The following is a 20,958-nucleotide window of genomic DNA, read 5'->3' as shown; positions in this document are numbered from 1 at the left end:
AGGGGAGCAGCTTATTGGTCAGCGGTAGATCAGTCCAGCCGCTCAGACCCGCCCATGCAAACATAGAAATACAACGAGTAGAAAATACATGAAACCGTTTTAAAAATGTTTTTTAAAAAAAATATTATTTTATCAGAATGTATTGCTTTGTAATATTTATCAATATTATTTTTACTGCAAATTTTTAAATATTTTTTGTTGGTTTGTTTATTATTTTGGTTGTTTGGTTGTTTCTACGGAAGCGTAGAGCTGCCACCCAGGCAAAAGAAAAATAGAAGTATATCACGTTATAACGTGAAAAGTTTATTGTTCTAACAAGATACTTTTCATGTTTGTACAATATACTATCATGTTTGTACAATATAATATTTATATTGTACGAACGTGATAATTATGCATATTATAATAACGTCATATTATATTGTTCAAACGTCAAAAGTATATTGTATTCTGTTAATTTACATATTAATTTAATTTTGTGGAGAAGGACCTGAACCTTTTATATTTGATATTACAAATAATTAGCTTTTAACTAATTAATTAACAAATTAAACTAAAATAATTTCATCAGTAATTTAATTTCTAGTTAATTTAAACGAATAAATGTCACAAAATAAATATTATAAGATAAAATATCCATTATAAAAATGGGGCATCAGACTAGAAAATATGTGCAAATATGTTTGTTTCACCGGGTTAAAATTACCCAAAATATTTATACGTTTCAGGGAAAATGTTTTAGCATAAACTGACTTTTATGGACGAATTACTGGAGTAATAGATGATCTATAGGAAATAAATGTCTTCAATCCGCTGACAGGCATAGACAGATAGATTGTATATGTGCAGGCTCTGTTTAATGACTGCACCGACTGGACTTATTTAACTGTTTTGAACCGACGGAGTTTTATTTACTCGGAACTGTGGGTCTGTTCTGTGTGGTGTATTTCTGGGCTGACAGCTGTCTGTGATTCAGTCAGTCGCTTCATCTTAACGGAGAACTTGAACCTGAGTCGTCCTCGTCTTCATCATCCTCGTCTTCTCCGTGTGGAGTCACTGGGTCTGGACCGGATCGAGGTTCCTCAGCTGCCCCTCTGCTGCTCTGATACCCCCCTCTGAGACTTTGATCTCGCAGTGGCTGCTGGGAGATAAAGAGCTTCTCCTTTTCTTCTTCGGAGTCCGCAGAGATGTCAGCCGTTATCCCGGAGCAGGTCCGGAGCGAGCAGGGGAGCCGCAGCGGAGCCGAGCCGGAGCAGCCGGAGGCCGGCGTCCTGCAGCCGCAGACCGTGTTTGTCATCCTGGACCCGGCGGAAACTCTCAACGTTGTCCGGTGAGTCAGGAAGTTTTTTTATTTTTTTACACCGTTACTCCTGCCGCGGGGAGAAGCTCGGGGGTTAAAATCTATGTTATTAACTCATAATAAAAGAATAATGTCAGTGAAAGAGACTGCAGGTAGAGTTCAGGCGTGCAGTTTCCCCCCGTACACTCATGACCTGTGCTGTAAACAAGTTACTGTTTAACGTTTATTACAGGCTGGTGCCGTTAAAACAAAAGCCTCTTATAAAATATTTTGGTGTCACTGTAACACCTAAAGAGTTTAAAGTGCGTTTCGCTCTTATTTTGTAGCCAGGTAAAGTCTAAATGTAACAATTTATGAATGGAGTTTGGTGTGAACTGCTCTCTCAGTACCTCGGCTCTGAAGTTGTAAAGTGCTGAGTGTGTGCGATGGGATTATGATGATCATCAAGTTGTTGTTGTTTGCACTGCCTGACCTTCGACCTCTGACCCTCTTTGCTTGCTGATCTATTGAGTCATCTGTGGAGCTGCTGCAGCTCCTGTTCTTTTCCCAGGAGACACAGATAGGGCCTAATCCTCCCCAACTTATATAAAATATCCACACAAACACACACAAAAGAAAATTCACCTTTGTGTTTTATCTATATTTATTTATAAATAGATATGTCATATGCCATCCCTAAAAATTCAAAGATTGTCTTCCGATTCATTTTGAACTAAAGCTGGTTTTCTGAGGTGCAGAAAAACTTTAAATGGCTGAAGTTATGAATGGAGTTTGGTGTGTTCTCTTGATTTGTGTTGTTGATAGTTGGAAAAGGTTTAAGTGCCATGACACGTCCAGTCTTGTCCTGCCCTTACCACAGAAGCAGCACTTACGCTCACAATACACACACACACATACACACACTTGTTTTCATAACTTGGTGAGCACATCTCATTGACATAATGCTTTCCCTAGTTGCTTACCCTAACCCTAACCATAAAAAATGAATGCCTAATCCCAAACCTAACCATAACCTAAATGTAACCCTGATACTAAAACCACATGTAGAGGCTCAAACATGCCTTCAAACTCATGGGGACGTGGATTTTGTCCCCATAAGTGACTGTTGGTCCCGACAAATATAGTAGCATGCCAATTTTTTCTGTCCTCACAAAGATGTCTAAACATGTATACACACACACACACACACACACACACACACACACACACACACACACAGAAATGATGTTGGCGGTGAGAGAGAAAACAAAAGTAAAAACAAGCAGGAGTGTTTCTAAACTGCCAGACGGGAGGAGAGTGGAGAAGGGTGGGGGGTCGTGGTATGTGTGTATGGTGGGGGTGGGGTTGTGTGTAAGCATGGAACAGCAGGAAGTGACTCAGCAGAAAAAAATCCTCTAAACACTCTCGTTTGTCCCTCCATCTTTGTGAGGACCATCAGTCCCATCATGTGTTGCAGACAGTGAGGACAGTGAAATGTCCCCACTTTGTCAAAATCTAACATGTTTGCAAAATGTACACCAAAAAGTTTTCCATACATTCTGTTATCGAAGAAGCCTTCACACCCTTAAAATCCTGTTATTTAAAAATGTCCTATCGTTCCAAATTCACAAATGTCCCCACTTTCGACAACTGTCCCTACTTTCCATTAATAAATACACGTTTCAAAAATATGCAGCAAAAAGTTACCATTTTCCAGGATTGTCTGAATGTCTCACTGTGATTCGCATTTTCATGCAAACATCCCCATTCTGGCCAAATGTCCCCACTTGGTGTAAATGTCCCTGCCTCTGCCAATGTCCTCGCTTCACGTAAATGTCCCCGTTTTTTAAAAGCACTCCCACTAATGTTCTGAGGCTCTGCAACTGTCCCCACTTTACATTAATGTCCACAGATTTCATAAATATGCAGCAAAAAAATCACCATTTTCCAGAGTTGTCTGAATGTCTCACAGCTGTTCACACTTTCATGAAAATGTCCCCATTCTGGCCAAATGTCCCCACTTTTACAAATGTCCCTACTTTGCAAAAATTGTCTCCGTTTTGAAAATGTCTTGCTTTAAAGGTTTGTGAGACGTCAAAGTTTGTCCCAACTTGATAAAGCTTCTCCACAGAGCAGACATATCCTCATAAGTCTTCAGTCTGATTTGGGTCCCCATAAAGGAGCCTTACAAGCACTCATGCTTATACACCGAAACACAGGAAGTGGTAAAGCCTAACAGCTGACAGATGTTGTTCCTCCACATTCTTCTTCTCTTTATAAAAATATTTCCATCACTCTAAGAAATGAGTGTTAAACAAACGCTGCAGTGTGTTCATTGCTGTGGTGAAAGGTTGGACTTTTTACTGCCATGTCTCGCGTTTTTTTTCGTTTGTTTCCAAACTGAACATATGAAGAGCTATTAAATTTGGAGGTAAAACATCAGATAAGCAGGAGCGCGCACACAATTTAATCATTGTAACAAGGTGGAAATGACGATGGCTCTTGCACCAAATGTATTGTCTCTCTTTCCTGTACATTGAAAAATGCTGGTTTAAATGCTGATTGGATAATTGTGTTTGTCTCTCAGGCTGCTGATTGGTTGATTTTTGTCTCTGCCCCTCAGAGTGGAGTCTGGGATCGTTGCTGACATTGAGGTCGACAATCTGCTGCCATCTGACTGCGACACCTTCTATGAAATCAAGAGTCAGCCAATCAGCATCAGGTAACACACCTTTGACCTCTGAGTATGGGGTCTACAGGTGACCCCTCCAACACCACCTACACCACCTGTTGATTATGATAACTAAAGTGTGCTGTCATTTCTGTCTTCAGTTCATCAGCAGCATCTCCCTCCTCTTCATCTTCTTCACTGCCGTCAGTGATGTCATCGAGGTATGCAGCTCCCCCACTTCTTCTTTCGTTCCTGTCTTCGCTTCTCGCTCTGTCCTCCAGAGGGCGCTCTCACAAGCGCTGACGATAACCTCCACCTCCTTACTCCTCCTGCAGGGTTTTGATGCGTCAGGATCTAATGCGTCAGCAGGCTCTGGAGGAGGAGCATAAGGAGGCGCAGAAGCAGCAGCAGCAGCTGCTTCGCTTCTCCGACTCCTCCTCGCCCATCTGCGTCTCGGTGCCCTCCTCCTGCATACCTCCCGCTCAGGTCCCCGTGGAGGTGCTAAAGGTATGCAGAGTAAACCGAAAAGAGAGGTGTCAGAAAATAGACGCCAGTGAATGTACTGCACAAAAAAATTAAATATCGACTTTGACTTTTACTACATTTATTGTTTTAAATATGCAAACAAATATAAAACGTATTTAAAGCTAAACATACCTGGCTAACCCTTTAATCAGCGCTTCATAGCACACCCTTCAGATAGCCGTTTGTTATTGTCTGATGATTTGTTAGCTTTCTAAATCTTATTTGCTTTTGTGGAAACTGATTAGCGGATGCAATTGGAAGTCTTTTCCTTAAAATCTATTGGCTAAATCTAAAAATGTGCTAAAATACTATGTATGGACGCAACCTGCTAGCTTTATATGTATACAGTTATCGTTTGCAGCATTTTAAGTCTTTTAAATCTTCACTCTTGGCCCTCAGGTGCAGACTCACCTGGAGAATCCCACCAGGTATCACATCCAGCAGGCTCAGAGGCAGCAGGTCCGTCAGTACCTGTCCACCACCAAGACAGCCAATCAGCAGCAGGCTGCAGTGGCAAGCCACTCCACCCTCGGACAGCCAGTGGACAGGAGCCCCGAACAGGAAGTAAGAAAAAAAAAAACGTGAACAAACAAACAGGCTTTATTTTTAGACTGAATCGTGTTATGTGAAGTATATTTTGGTATTTTGTATCAGCAACTCTTATTAAAAACATCTGTAAGAAAAATGAAGTGAAAAAAAAAATCAGAAGTAGTGTTTAAAAACTGTTGTTTTACTGGCTGGTTTGTCTTACTGGCATCCAGTTGGATGAGTTTTAAAAGAACTGACCCACAGCACAGTTGCTATGAAACAAACTATCCAGAGAGGCCAAAACTGCGTTTGCTCAGGTTGTAAACTTCTGCTGTAAATTTTGACATTTCCATGGAGATTGACTCTCTCTTGGGTTGAGCCTCCAGTGGCTGCTAGAGGAACTGCAGTTGGGGTGGTTATTGTGTGCCTTTGGTATTTTACTGGGTTAGCCTGGATCTGAAATAAGATGCTCAACTCACACAGAGTAAATCCCATTCTGTGCACAGTAAAATGATTGTTTTCGTCAGTAAAGTCTGGTGGCTTTAAAAGGAGCCATTTCCTCTGTATAGATTTCCACAAAACATAAGCAAACTTTGTTGACAGTTGGCACACATGTGATTATTACAAAGGTAAAGCTGCAGGGGATTTCTGAGAATGAGCTTGAGGTTACTGAGGGAGAACTGAGTCCCGGGCTTGCAACGTGGAGAGTGCAATGAGAGGAAAGATGCAAACACAGGTACAGCTTTACAGAAGAAACACCTTATATAACATCAAAGCGTATCAGTGCTGTCGCCTCCTGTGTCTTATGTAAAAATGTTTCTAGCTTGCTGTGCTTTGACACCCAGACCTAGAAAGTGAGAAACACATAATGAGGTAAACAGGAAGTCATGTGCTTTGGGTTTCTACAACAACACAGCGACAGCTTCTGAAACTCTCATTTCTCTGTTTATACATCATTGAATGCTTTATCTAAATCCCTTCAACATACAATAAGAGTATCTCTAGTTCCCACCATAGCTTTTATACTCGCCGTGTTTCACGCCTCATTTATGTGTCACGTCTTAGAAGACATTTCAGCATCTTCCTCTCTCCTCCAGATGCATTTTAAGCACTGAAGCATCCTCCCAGGCCTGATTCATCTCTGGATAAAAGGCAGCAGGAAGGAAGGGAGAGGGCAAAATAGAGACATAAGAAGAAAACCTGCAGTGACAGTTTAAAGGAGCATTTCACTTGTTTTCATTCATTCAGTCAGTCAGCAGCAGCCTTCCCGTCTGATTCTGCTGAGTCGACTCTTCCAGAGGATCTGAGTCAGTTTCGCGTGCAACGTTTCGCGCTGAGTCACCTTAAAACACAAAATACTCCCATTTTATCCAGAGATCAACAGATTTTTAAAAGCTAGTTTTATTAAAAAAAAGCCTCTTTGCAGCCAGAAAAGTAAAATATGGTATTCTGAGACACGGTGCTGGGTTTGAGACTTCTGGCATAATTCAGTGAAAACTAATTTCATCATCAGGAGTGACCAGGGCGTGACTTTTTTTTAGATGTTTCCTGACACTGAGCACAAATATGCAGCTTTCAACACGAAATACGTGTCATGTCAGAAGTAGGGAGGTGTCACCATGGTAACCAAGAAAGAAGTGGCAACAGACATTAAAGAGTGTGTGCTGTGCAGACTCTACAGAATAATTCAAATTAAGTATAATAATGAAGATTAGGATCTCAGTACTGTTAATGCTTAAATAGCATTCACACTAATTACCCAAGGTGACACAATGCTCATCTGCTCTGTGATTGGTTCATTCAGGTAGAAGACATCATCGTCGATGACATCATCAGCCTGGATTCGAGCCTGAACGACGAGTTTCTGACGCTGATCGACTCGGAGCTGCAGCTTGCCAACACAGTAACGCAACACTTGCACAAACACACTCGAAAACATCACACGGTGCATTCTCTGGTTTTACTTTTAAAAGATGTGACGACTAACCGTCAAACAGAAACAAACTCCTCCCCATCATCATCATCCGCCTCCTCAAAACCCTCCAACATGAAGGAAAACACCACACCATCTGTACCTGTAACGTGTTACTGTAACAATAAACCAAACAAAACCACTTCTGATGATCGTGTCTGAGTTCAAGCAACACTGCCCCCATCAGGTCACGCTGGGAAATACTTCCCTGGTCCCTCATTTTTTTTCTATGTTCAGTTATTAACGAGGAACTTTTTAAAATTACCCTCTGCAAAAATGTAACTTGAGTTTTCACCACCAGGGGCCAGCTTTTTATATTAGAGGCTTTTAGTGTAGCAGTGGAAAACTACTCCGGGTTTTGTTATTGTTTCGCTCTAGATTTGATCTCTTCTCTGAAATCGAGCGTGGCTTCTTTCTGACAGTTTGTGCTGGTGGTGAAAAGGAGTTCTTTCCAGGTGCTTCAGTCACTGTTTGATGTGCCATTCACTCAAACACCTGTCCTTTACAGTTGATGCTTCCTTTGTTTCTCATGTTGTGCTCAGGCAGATTGGATGGATGATACACTGACTGGCTGACCTCTCCTGTGTTACATACTCTGATATTAAGTCCAGTTTCACTTCCCTGCAGGCTGACTCATGTTTAGTTCAGTTCACATGTTTTTAATTTAGTTTTTTTTTAATGAAATTTCAGTATATTTCTATATATTTTATTAAGTCTTTAATAAAGTTTTTAAGTCTTTGGGTTGTCATGTTAAATAATCAGGATCTCAGAAATGTTTGAGCAACTCGGTGGCCCAGCTTCATTTCAGCTTCAGCCCTTGGCTTTCATTCTGGTTTAAAGTTTTAACAAACAATAATAGTATTTCATTCCATGGTTAAAGCTCATTTAAATTAATTAACTTCAGCTTTAATTCATTATCCAAATATTTTCACTCCTGTCCTCACAGCTGGAAGGCTTTCATGTTATGAATGACTGCTGTACAGCTGCTGTGGGCCAGATTTGACCCATTGGTGAGATAGTTTTGGCCCCCGAGCCACATGTTTGACAACATGTCAGACTAGAAAACTCATCAGGAATATTACTGAGGCAAAAAATCAAGGCAGAATTAAGGTAATCTAAATGCAGTCTGACCTTTTTGTGTGGGTGCTGTCGCCCCCTGCTGGCCATAACCTGGAGGTAATGCAGATGTTTCGTATGTGAAGCTGCAGTGACAGTGGAGGTGGAAGAGGCTGACAGAGAGTATCAGTTCAGCTTTCCAGACTTCCTCGTTTTTGTGGGTGGAGACACACGGTGTGTGTGTGTGTGTGTGTGTGTGTGTGTGTGTGTGTCAGGCAGATAATAAAGCTCTCTGTGAGTTTTTTTTTTTTTTTGCTTTCTTTCTTAAAGAGACGTTTCCTCATTTTTAAACAGTCGTCTGAACAGAAAGGGGAAGATCAGCAGCAGCTCAGCGACTCGCTGTGTGTCTGTGTGTGTGTGTGTTAGTGTGTCTGTGTGTGTTTGTTTGCATGTGTGTTTGTGTGCAGTTAGCAAGATGAGGATTTTGGTGTTACTGCCCGACCATGAGAAGAGGAGGATTAAATCGGAGGTAAAATATCCAGCTTGTATTTTTTGAGTTTGGGGAAAGTTTGACCTCTGACCTCTGGACTGCAGCTGCTCATTGAGGAAATGCGGCGGAGTCGCCTTAAAGAGAAAACCGATTAAAACTGGGTTATTCATGCAGGTTGATGCTGTGTCTGCCGGTTTGCATTGTTTTTATACTTTAAACACATCGTTCTCAGCTGCTTTTTAAACGTTTATAGGCTTATCTGTTTAATCCTAACTTTTTTTCATTCTGTGGAAACCTTTCTTGTAATTTTTCTATAAATCTGCTGCAGTTTGGCTGTAGCCTCCAGATGTTTCCTGCTCCCTTTGGTGCCCAGAATCAGATTTTTCTTTTGAAAGTACCTGCTGTTTAAATTTGAGTTGAGCTGGCGTTTCCTAGAAAGATGATAAGAGGAGCTCTGAGCTGCAGGGCTGTGTTGATATGCACGGTGGTCAGTCAGCATTCATTCAACTGAAGTTTCTGCTCAACAGGCTGCAACACAAGATAAACTCAGCGGCTCATTTGTTGTCTGACTTACAGTTTAAGTCACTGCAGTAAAAGAAAGCGCTCGGCTGCTTTCAGTTTCAGTCTTACTCTCCGCAGTACACTGATTACATTATTTGAAATGTATTAATCTAAATTAATACTTTTCTCTGTGCTGTAATTATGTGAGCAGTTAGCTTTCATTTCACCCGCCTCTCTAATAAAGATCAACTTCTTGGTTTGTATTGTGGTCTGACGAGATTTGCATTTCTTCCTCTTTCAGGCTGTTTTAGCTTTGGCTGTGCTCTTAATGCGCTCTGATTTCATATTTTAAGAAATCTTTTAGTTAAAATCGAGGGTACCCATAAACTAATGATATCTCTAACTGGGTTTATGTGGTAGGGAACTGAATTTGTAGTAAATCCCAGTTTAAAGAGGAGCTGTTCCACTCGTCCAGTATTTTCTGTCATATATGTAAAGTTAAAAAGCCTGATGTTCATATTAATTATGAATGAGCTTTAGATTGCTTGAGTTATTTTATATTATATATTTTATACGATCACGCATGAAAAACAAACCACAGCCACCAAGCACAGCTAGCACTCGGTGCTGCCCCTCTGTAGGCTGCTGGAAGCCGGCCAGTCAGAAGAAAGTGTGGATTATTAGATCATTTGGACTGAATCAGTCAAAGCTACTTTAGTTCAGTCCAAGAAGTGGAAATGATTGATTAGAAACCTTTGACTTCAGATACGATTGAACCTCAAATGTCGCTATAAAATCTCTTTTCTTTGTAAACTTTGACAGTGTACAGTTTTTCAGTATAATTATAGTAAGTAAAGATTTAGTTCCAAAGAGTAACCAAATACAATTAAAATTACAATAAAATAAGGTAAAAAAATAAATCAATTACTCTGTCACATTTTTTAGGGTATTTATATAAAAACTGTGAAATAAAACTCACAGCCAGGCCCTGATTTACTGTCATTTTTGTATTTTGGTGTCAAATGAAAACCTAAAGAAGCTAAAATGTCCATGAAGCTCTTAAAAATGTGCAGAGGAGATTTGCCCCCAAACAGACCGTCCAGGCCGGGAGGAGCTGCTCTCTGTTTCTGTCCCTGTTATCTGCGAGCCAGCTGTTATCACGGCTTCCTGTTCGATCAGCAGATTCCTCAGTTTCTGAGTTTAGTTGATGAGAGCTGACAGAAAAGTCAGACCTTAAGTCAGCAGACGTTTCATTTCTGCTCCACAGTTCATCCGCTACACAGAGCTCAGGAAAAAAACAGTTTTAGTTCAGCGTGGGTTTAAAGTTGTCGCAGAACACTTAACTGGAGGCTCCTGGTTCAGTGTCCAGTTGCTCAGTAGTCCGTCCACGTCTGGAGGTTTGACTTCCATGTTATTTAACAGCAGCTGATTGCAGAAACTGTGACCTCTGACCTCTGTGACAGCAGGTTAGCTGCTCAGACTCACCAGAGTGACGTGTGTGTGTTTGTGCATGGATGTGTGTTTCCTGGACTTCGCTGTTGACAGGAGGAGGGGGGATGATCTACCTGTCACTCATCTGATTCTGTGCTCTGATTGGTCCATGCAGCTCCCCGATCCTGAGAACTTGCTGGATGGGTATGGTGGCAGCGGCGGGAACACCACGCCTACGCTTACCGTTAGCAACAGCTGCCCGGCCAACCTGCACGCCGTCAAGAGAGAGCTGACTGGTAAATATCACACACACGTTACCAGATACCATAGACTGTAGATGAAAGATGGACCTTGTGGACTCTTTGTGCTTTAGCTTCATCACTTTATCCATTGGGTTGCTATCTTTCTGGAGCCAGAAGCAACCATACTTGGATATGAGGAGGGAGTGCTAAGTGTTAAACCTAGCAAGCTTGGTTAGCGAGCTGTTAATTGGTGCTAACAGATGAACAAAATGTTAGAAGTGCAGTACCACACTGCACAGTATTATTCCATTTCAGCGAGTGCAATTCGCAGCAACACCATTTGTTGTTTCAGGCTGTAAAGATGTTTGTTTCTGCTCTGAAGCTGGACATTTCAACACGGAGGTCTGTAGGGATTTACTTGCTTTTGGAGCCAGCTTTAAGTGGTCATTAGGGGAACGGCAATTTTGGGTTTTGCTATGTTGGCTTCAGTTTTCAGCCCTGGAGTTGCTACTTGGCAGTTCAGGGAATCTGAGTCAGGATGTGAACCTGCAGACTTCTCATCAAAGAGGATGTTTGTCAGCTCGACAGGGAAACATTTTCACTGTACGTGATTTCCAGGAGCTCGAGCTGCAGACAGAAAGTCGTACTTATATATCTGCAGCCTCTGATTAGACTTTAAGGTCTTCCGAGTGCATGAAATCACCTGCAGGGGGCGTCACAGTGACCACAAACACAGTATATGTGAAAGCTTTTCAGATGAAAGCATTGTAAAACACAGACTCCTTGCAGGAGTGAGCTGCTGTGATTGGCTGCTCCTTCACGACGATTCATGTCTGTCGTCGCGTTGCATCGTTCCAGCACGCCGGGAGCGAGGCCCCTTCACTCTGTGTTTCCCTCGGTGTTTCCCTCTTGTTCCTCCTGGCTGAAAATGTGTTCTTAATTTTGATGAGTCAACATCACGACTTCCTCTGAACACGCACACACGGCCACGGCAGCCACTCATATTTTCCCACATCATCAGTTCCAACTTCCTGTTCAGTCAACATGAACTTTTTGTCCAAGCTGAAACTGACATTTTGCTGTTTCTACGCTACAAAACAAGCGACATTAAAAAACATATGAAACGGAACTGACAGCTGTTTCTGCAGCAGAGAAAAGTCACTAATGATGAACTCACGATGCTGATTGCGATTGATTTTTGATGTTGTTGTTGCAGAGGTGGAGGCCAAAGCTCTGATTAAAGAAAGACAGAAGAAGGACAATCACAACCTCAGTGAGTACTGCAGTATTACTTCAGCAGCCAGTCAAATATTTGTGTGTTACTGTGTGGCATTCTTTCAGCAGATCTCAGAGGCAGATGTTGAGCTGATTCACACCTGCAGGTTTCAGGTGTTTCTGATTCCTGACATGCTTCAGTTTTACAAAACAGACTGACGTACTTGTGCCGACACAGGTGCACACTCCACTATAGAGAGAAATCTTTGGCTACTTCGCAGCATGTTGGACGGTCAGAGTCGACTGGAAAACATGTCTTAAAAGAAAAGCAGTAAGAAATGTAAACTCTCTATAAAAGATTATTAAAAACAAATTAAACTACTAAATCTTAAATTCAGTTTAAATATTCACATCATAAATATCATGATAAATATAGAAAAAATATAAGTCATGACAGTGTCACGAGGCGGAGGTGTGAAGTATGACGGCCACAGGTGTGACGTTCTGTGGTGGACTGTGGCAGGATGAGTGTTTTGCTGTGGGCGTCTAACACGTCCTCTCTGTCACCTCCACATCCACAAAGTTACTGGACTGTGGATCCATTTACTGAGTCTGTTGTGTCCACGGCAGACTCATAAAACATCCTGAGCATCATCCAGCAGATGTTAAAGATCCTCAGCGGTCTTTGGCGCTTCTTGTAGAGGGCTTCAGAGTTTGTAGTGAAGTCCAGTTTATTGTCAGTGTGAACACTGAGCTTGCATCAATGAAGTGTGCCGGTATCCTGCACAGGCAGAGATATCAGCTCAGCACAGACTGATAAAACACTGTGACTCCCTAAAACTATATCACAAACCTCCTGGATGATCCGTACCTCACAGTAAGTCGTATATTTGTCACATAGTATAATTTAAATGCTCCAAAAGCACAAACAGTTTAGGCATCCCCTTCATTGACTCCAGTTAGCAGAAGGAAGTCCTAGCATCCTCCCACCCACATTCTTTTTTTTTATAAAGACTGAAAGGCCAACATTTATTACGTAACAGGATGTAGAGATGCTTTTTTTAAGTGCTGTAAAGTCTAAGGAGTGGTCTAAAGAGGACTGGCTCACTTTTGGAGCCAGCTTCGAGCCCCGCCCCGATGGCAGCAGGTAACTTCAGGTGAGGAGAGAGCGTCGCATAGTTCGGCTTCCTGAGTTTGCAGCTTCACATGTGAGAACACGGCTCTGCTGCAGCACGTCTCGGTTTGAAGCAGGGAACAGAGAATTTTCTCTGTCTGTAATAAAAGATGTGGAGAACATCCGATCGAGACTCATTCATCTGATTGTTCTCTCATAGCTGAAGAAGTGAAACTGGTGACTGGGAGCATTTCATTAAAAAAAAAAACACCAGTTGGCGGTGGGGGGAGGTGCGTGACCCCATGAAGTGAACTTTTAAGGGTCAGAATGGAAATGAAACAATCAATATTGCTAAAGGAAAACAAAGAAATCTGATGATATTTGATGTAAAAATTCAAATTTGATGCAGTCTGATGATTTGAAGGCGCGTATCTGTCCTAACTGAAGCCTGAGATCTGCTGACTGTCTGATTCTTATTCCTGTTTTTTGTCACCTTTGGTTTCAAAATGCTTCTGTTGCTGCTTTTATTGCAACATTTTTCCCGTGCAGAGTTGTATAACTGCTGCCGAACGCACTGACGTGTGCACGCTAAAATAATGTTGATGTGTTCCTACAGTCGAGAGGAGGCGGCGCTTCAACATCAACGACCGGATCAAAGAACTCGGAGCTCTGATCCCTAAATCCTCTGACCCGTTAGTAACGCTGCACCCTCACACTCTGTACACTTACACTCCTGCTGGTACCAGTACTACAACAAGAGCAGAGACACAAAGTGACTACAGAGAGGCACAGATTTTGCACTTGATTAATCAGTGAGATGTCGACTTATTTAAAGTGATACAGCTGACTTTTTCCATTTAAATAATCTTTGTAAGTTTTATTTGAAATTGAAATTTGATATAAATTGTTACACAGACTTTACTGAGTTTTAGTTCAGCACTCATGTCTGTACATGTTGGCAGCAGCACCTCGTTATCCTGCCGTGTGTTAACGAGGCGCTGAATGTGATTGGTGTTTTAGTGAGACGAGGTGGAACAAAGGAACCATCCTGAAGGCGTCGGTGGATTACATCCGCAAGCTGCAGAAGGAACAGCACAGAGCCCGAGACATGGAGGAGAGGCAGAGGAGGCTGGAGAACACCAACCGCTCGCTGATGCTCCGCATACAGGTGAGCAGAGGGGGCGGGGTGTGGTGGTGGTGGTCTGAGCCACTGTGACTCCTCCTTGTCCGTCACAGGGAAGTGATTGCAGCTTCACAAACTCTAATTTCTTTGTTTTGCAGGAGTTGGAGCTTCAGGCTCGTGTCCATGGCCTCTCCTCTTCCTCCTCCAACTCACCTCCCCCGAAGTCCTCCTCCTCCTCTCTGGACCCCCAGACCCTGCTCTCTCCTCCACTACTTCACCCCTTTTCCTCTTCCTCCTCCCCCTCCTCCTCCTCCCTGGTGACTCCCTCTCTGGGTCTGGATGCTCTGACTTTTACGGACCTGGATGAGCCTCAGGGAGCCGCCACCGTTTTCTCCCCAGACCTGATGTCTGACATGGGGCTGACTGACCTGCACGGCCTGGGGGGCCTCCTGATGGAGGACGGGAGCGGGGCAGGAGTGATGTCCGACCCTCTGCTGTCCTGCGGAGCCTCGAAGACCAGCAGCAGGAGGAGCAGCTTCAGCATGGATGAGGATCTTTGATGACCCCGTCGCGCACAGGGATCTGATTGGCCAGAACTGAAGGCGGGACTTCATTTTTAATTTTTTTATGGAACTACTTTACAATCTGTGACATCATCAAAGCAAAAAACACACCAAGGTGATGCAGTGTAACAGAAACCATCAGCTGCATGTCTTCCAGTGGACTCCCCTTTGTCCTGAAGTGTTGTTGTCACAGCTGTTGTTGCAAACCCCAGTGTCAAAATTGTGTTCAGGTTCCTCACATGCACTCACCTGAACTGCTGAGACTCAAAGAATCCTGATTTTTCTTTTTAAAAATGTGGATTTAGGAGGTTTTATAAAGTAGTCAAAATACTGAGACATTGATTGTGCCTCAGTTAATTCCTGTAAATATAAATGAATCTATAATCACTGTGCTGGAAAACGGAGTAGAGATTTTTATTGGATCAGAGGAATCTGCAAAACTTCAGGACTTTGATTCAGTTTTATTTTTAATATATGCGCTGCCTGTTTGAAACCATGTCCAGAGCAAAAAGAAGGGAAACTTTTGTAATCGGCCACCAATCCTTAAGAAAACTGTTCCTTTCAGTTTGTTTCATCTTTAGAGTTTTATGTTTTATTGGCATTGAGACTCCTCTCATACAGCAGCCAAATTAACATTTCAAGCTTCAATAAATCCTTGCTGATGAGTTTATAATCGTTAGCCTTCAATTAAACTAGTTACAGTTTCCATTGCTTAAGGCTAATTATAAGCTAACTCTTAGCTGCAGGTGTTTTGTCTTCAGGAACCCTCCTAGCTTATAACAGACAGGTTACCAAACAAGAACTTGTCGAGTTAGCTGTTAATGTTAAAACGTGCTCGCATTAAAAGCTAACAGTAGTTACATACTGTTGTTCATATTCTCCTACCTGCTAGTTTAGTTGGCTACTGTACAGAGTGAGCTAGCTGCTATCTGTGCTTGATGTAATTAGCTCTAGCTAAAATCGTGTCATCTTAGCAGCTATGTTTGTTTGTGGAACGATTTCCTCATATGTTACAGTCGCTGATATAAATGTATCTGGGTTTTATTGGAAATTTAAGGAGCTCTGCTGGTGATGCTGGTTAGGAAAAATAATACTGACTGCAGACAAGTTAGTAAGATGTGGGAACAGAGACACAAGCTAAATGAGATCTCTGCTGATCTCTATTACTTTATTACTGCATGATCACAACTCAAACATCAGAAACATCAGCCCAAATGGGCGCCAACGTCACTCCCTTAAATATGGCAGACAACAGCCTGCAGACCGCGGTTCATGTGCCATGTGGGAGCTTTGTGTTTGTGTGTAGTTTTGTTTCATTTTCAACCACTGCCACATTTTTGGCACCAAAACCAACATTAACCATGTTAAAATGTTGGTTTTTGTTGTTTATCTGACATCTAATAGGTCACCATTGGAATCTTGGTTTCCTTCTATTTATCATTAATTTCATGATACTTCTTTTAGACTTTGAGTAGGTGGTGGAGAGTGCCGACTAGTCATGTATAAACAACTGATTACAGTTGATAATGGCCATTTATTGATGTCATTCATCGAATTTCCCAGGTGATACTAAATCATGGCCAAACAATAGTATTTTTTCCTGCTAACATCATCTGTGCCGTGTACTACAAAGCAAGAATATATAGCATATATTCATAACAACAGCCATCTCAGGGCACTATACATCGTATATTATAGAGTTCACAAGCTATCAACTTTCTATGATCAGCACTTGGCGACAGTAGGGAAAAAAACCCCTACCTTTATAACTGTAAAAAATATGCAGCAGAACCAGGCTCATGCCTTCATACCAGGGAAAATATGAAGGAAGGAAGGGTGAAGACGGGAAAGAGGAACTTAATTACAAGAAAAAACACTGAGCTTGGTGTGGCCAGTAAAACCTGTTGGGCTGTTATGTATTGTTAGCAATGCAAGTTACAGTAACACAGACTGTATGAACCTACGTGCATTCAGTTATTGATACAGAAAATACACAAATATCACTTAAATTTGGTCAAAGCGATTTCTGGCAGATGGATAAACAGTATATTCACTTTAGGAAGGAACCAGATTAGCAGTATTCAACAGCATGCCTCTCTGGTTGTATTTAGAGAACCACTATAAAGTTTTGTCAGATCCTTCACAGCTCTCTGTGACCCGTTCTTCTTCACAGAAGAAGGCAGTGTCGCTTGATTGGTGCTCAATGACACGTCAAACATGTTACTGTGCTCACAGTTTGATAAAGAAAGGCTGACGTAATGAAGAAAGTTGGTAACTATTGTTGTGATACCAATTATCTCTGAATGTTGCTTCAGGTGTAAGCCAGAGAAAACCTGCCTGTGTCCAGCTAGAAATGAGATTTAATACCTGAATGATGATCAGCAGAGTCAGGTGTTCAGTTATGAGGATCAGGTAATTCTTGCATAAAGGGATTTCTTTTTTCTTTTTTTAAAATCTATGTTTATGTCATTTATGTTTATCATATGTTTACAACCGTACAGTTTGTCATTGTTTATTCTCAGTTAACAGTTTGTTTTATAGATCCATCAAGGTTCACATGCCAACTTTTATATAGAAATAAATCATTAAACAGAAGATTGTCTCATTCTGTGTTGTGTTTCCTCAATTACTGAAAAAAAGTAACTGATGGTCCTTTTTGTACAAGAAATCTCATAACATTTATAACTTTGTAAAGTATTTTAGTATAATATAATTATTTTAAATAATCTAGAAAACTGAGCAGAAGGTGTGCAAGTGTTCTGAAAGCTATTACAATAAAGTAATATGTAGAGAAAAACACAGTCTCTTTACAGCATATAACACTTAGACCAGACAGGAGTCACTCTGTTCATGTCCAGCAGGGGGAGCCGTTCTGCTGATTAAACAAAAACACCTACATTACAGGTGAAAGTCCACAACAAACATCCATTTGTATGCCAGGAAATTGGAAGAATTATTCTAGAGGTACTCAGAAGCTTTAATGAAGTAAAAGTTCTATAAGAGCACTGTAAAAACAAACAAACAAACAAAAAAAAAACTCCATTACAAAAATGTCCTGGAACAAAAATTCTCCTATGATTTCACAGGAAATCATAGGAGGCATGATACATAAACTCTCAAGTCCTGGATGTGCCTCAGCCTCCTCATCCAGATGAAGTGTGATTCACAAGAACTCTATAAAGGAAACACCAGTGGAGTGGGTTGGAGGCCAGTTGAGGCCAGCTCTCCTGTGGTTTCACCACCCACAAGAGTGGCTGTAGGGGTTCAGTGTAATGTGGATAAAGAAGCAATCAAAAGTACAGAAATGCAGACAGATTTGTTTGCTTGCCTTAAGTATTTAAATAAATGACTTGTGCCACTCTCACCAGTCACAACAGGCTAGAACAGGGGTGTTAAATTTACTGTCCCTGAAAATGTTCTGGATAATATTGAAGAATGTTGCATAAAGCTTTTTTAAATAAAAGTTTCCACAAAAATTGCTTCACCATCAAATCATTTAGTCAAGCAAACTAATGCATCTTGATTATTATAGTTTTACGAGCAGGCTATTATAAAGCCAACAGCCTACTTATATAAAAATGCTGAATGTTTGAGGCTAAACAAAAAGTAAAGATGAAACGGTTAACCTTTAATTTTATAACTCACATTAAAAATAGGGAATACTTTTACTTGTTGATATCAACTAAAAGTATAAAGGCCAAAACCTGAAATGATAACAACAGGCTTGATTTAAATTTGCAAAGAGCTAAATCTGGCTCCAGGCCCTGATTTATATAAACATGTGGATTTGAGTTTAGTTTTTCCAGGACATGATCTGTTTCATACATGACAGCAGCAAATGTGGATCAACCTGCCAGTGAAAAAAACACTGATAGGTTTGAATTTAGAAGCAGTCTGTGGGAAAATGTCATAGCTGTTTTGTTTACCATGTGTGTATTCTTTTTTAACTACCGTCGTGGGGACAATGATCCGGGTCAAATGCTGTGAGGACATTTTGGAAAATGGGGACACTCTTTGAAAAGTATGGGTCAGAGCTCCAGAGGCTGTCTAAAGGTTCAGATTAGATCCAGGTTCTGGTTCAGGGCCAGGGAAAGCAGTACGTCAATCACAGTGCTCACCAGGACAAACGGACAAACGTGTGCATGTATCTCTCTTTGATGTTGGCCTGTCCCGGGTGTCAGAGGTCAGGTACCATTGTCTCTCCAGTGATTTCCTGCTTCCTGTTTGGACGTCCTGGCACACTGCTTTGACAAACACACACGCTTCCTGTCCCCACAGGAGCTACTTCCTGCTCCACCCGGCCCTGCTCCCCCCCGCTGAGCTGTCAATCAGAGACACGATGGGACTGGCTTTAGAAACTCTCAGTTTTATTTGTGCAGTGTGCAACAGCTCAGCAGGAAAACAAAATCCAGAGAATGTAAAACTACTGTAACACTGATAAAGGTTAGAAATCATTTACCTGAACAAGCCCAGGAGCTGTGACAATGTAACACAGGACAAATCGCGATCAAGGTGTGTGATTAGTCCACCTGGCTGTCATTCAACAGTCCAAAATGCTCGGATGTTGAGTTTACTGTCACGAGAAGCTGTCAGATATGCCCATTTAACATCCTGGTATCAGACAAATGTCCTAAACTATTATTCAGAATCGTTGTGGATTACTTTTCTGTCAGTTTATCTGTGATTGTCTGTGGAGTCGTAGGATGCCTGAGGTGATCCTGTGTTTTGAGAGGCACTTGTGTCTTTTTATTGTGCTTCATAACGTGGTCTAAAGATTTATTCACCCTGCAACTCACAGTTACGTCTTCAACATAAAATATTTTCAGAGTGCTACAAACAAATCCAACCTTTAAGATTTTGGTATCAGCATAAAGCTTTGGCTAATACGTTTTTGATGCCAAACAATGCAGCCATGTATGAATATATTAATTTATAAGTTGGTTATTCTCATATTCTCTTTGTTTAGGCCATTTTTGGCACTTCATCCTGGCATCCTCCACCCTTTGTGCACTCCCACGTGCTGCCACATCAATATGAAGGCTACCTTTCTATTATTTTTATTCATTTTCATAACGGCTGACACTTAAACCTAAACTTTTTTCATACATTCCTTAATCTACTGTGTTTATATTAGCAATCTGATCATATGGTAACTACATATTACTTAGTATGGATTGCTTACACATGTGAAAACAACAACACTGATACTTTTACTGCTGTTGGAAGAATTTGACCTTCTTTTTGAGTAGGTGTAGTCCCGTCGTGGCTAATTATGACAGACTTAGTAAACATATGATCACCAGAACATGACATTTCATCTTTAAATATCTAGATAGTTATCTTACTGCTAACTTCTAAATCCATTCAAGCTTCTAAATCATTTCTTTAATGGGTGCCTGGATCCTGTGCTTGACTGTAACACCTGGGAGACCAGCCTGTTGGAGCTAAACAGCTTGGTTTAGTTTTTAAATCAAGATGCCTTGATTTAAAAACACAGCTTTGCTTGTAAGAACACAAATGGAGCATTTGGACATGTGGATGTGTATTAATGTCAGCAAGCAGACAAGCAGATTTGAGATCCCTGAGGAAGTTAATTCAACCTTTTGTGGTGGAAACTACAAACCGTTGCTGCCTCTATATATTAAAGTTCCTCAGATTTTTATACAAATACTTATTCCATCATCTGAACCCCACATTCGTTCAGATTGTGGGTTTTTGTGCGCATCAAAAGTGACCAAAAACTGTGGTTTTCATTCTGGTGAAAACTCTAAACAATCTTTTTTTCCCGTAGACTTGGAGAACCAAACCAGACAAACCCAGCTGAGTCCAAGTTAAGTGCAGTCTGTAATCGGCCTCCTGGTCAGCGAAGTGTGCTGGAGCCCACATCATTAGCACACCTTGACATCATTTTGTAGTCCTTCTCTGATTGGCTGCTCTACGCTGGGAAGCAGATGGAGCAGCACTCTAAACAGATCTCCAGGCAGTCGGACGAGCCGCAGCAATTTTCAATTATCCCACAATCCAACACTGCCTGACACGCCTCCTCGGTGCAAGCTGCCTCCCCTGCGGCCTCCACGCAGCAGCAGCAGCAACCGCCAGCCGCAGCATCGCAGCACCCGGCTCCGCCCATTCCACACACCAGACAGTCCCCCACAGCCGAACACATGGACAGCAGCTCGCAGAAGAGACAGGCGAGGAGACAGTGAGCGCAACAGTCTGCAAAGACAACCGACTGATTAGAAAGTCAG

General features: G+C 41.6%; 2 protein-coding genes across 4 annotated transcripts in view; one reads left to right on the top strand and one right to left on the bottom strand.

Moving 5' to 3' along the window:
* Positions 1–918: 918 nt before the first annotated feature.
* On the top strand, positions 919–17,305 carry tfe3a (transcription factor binding to IGHM enhancer 3a). The gene is made up of 11 exons (XM_031759140.2): positions 919–1,330; positions 3,903–4,001; positions 4,112–4,171; positions 4,286–4,457; positions 4,875–5,039; positions 6,808–6,906; positions 10,629–10,749; positions 11,912–11,968; positions 13,641–13,716; positions 14,045–14,192; positions 14,306–17,305. The coding sequence occupies exons 1-11, from the start codon at positions 1,188–1,190 to the stop codon at positions 14,705–14,707; spliced, it is 1,542 nt and encodes a 513-aa protein (XP_031615000.2). The 5' UTR covers positions 919–1,187; the 3' UTR covers positions 14,708–17,305.
* The window catches only part of zgc:113363 (uncharacterized protein LOC791449 homolog), a 23,106-nt gene continuing 19,294 nt past the window's right edge, over positions 17,147–20,958 (bottom strand). For all 3 annotated transcript variants that reach the window (XM_031759125.2, XM_039603861.1, XM_039603862.1), the window contains one exon: positions 17,147–20,926. In XM_031759125.2, coding sequence (XP_031614985.1) covers positions 20,646–20,926 — 281 coding nt within the window. In that variant the 3' untranslated portion in view covers positions 17,147–20,645. The remainder of the gene's footprint in view (positions 20,927–20,958) is intronic.

This window comes from Oreochromis aureus, linkage group 20, assembly GCF_013358895.1.
Source record: "Oreochromis aureus strain Israel breed Guangdong linkage group 20, ZZ_aureus, whole genome shotgun sequence".
Lineage (NCBI taxonomy): Eukaryota > Metazoa > Chordata > Actinopteri > Cichliformes > Cichlidae > Oreochromis > Oreochromis aureus.
The sequence above is the reverse complement of the archived record's forward strand: the minus strand, read 5'-3'. Positions and strand labels throughout refer to the sequence as shown.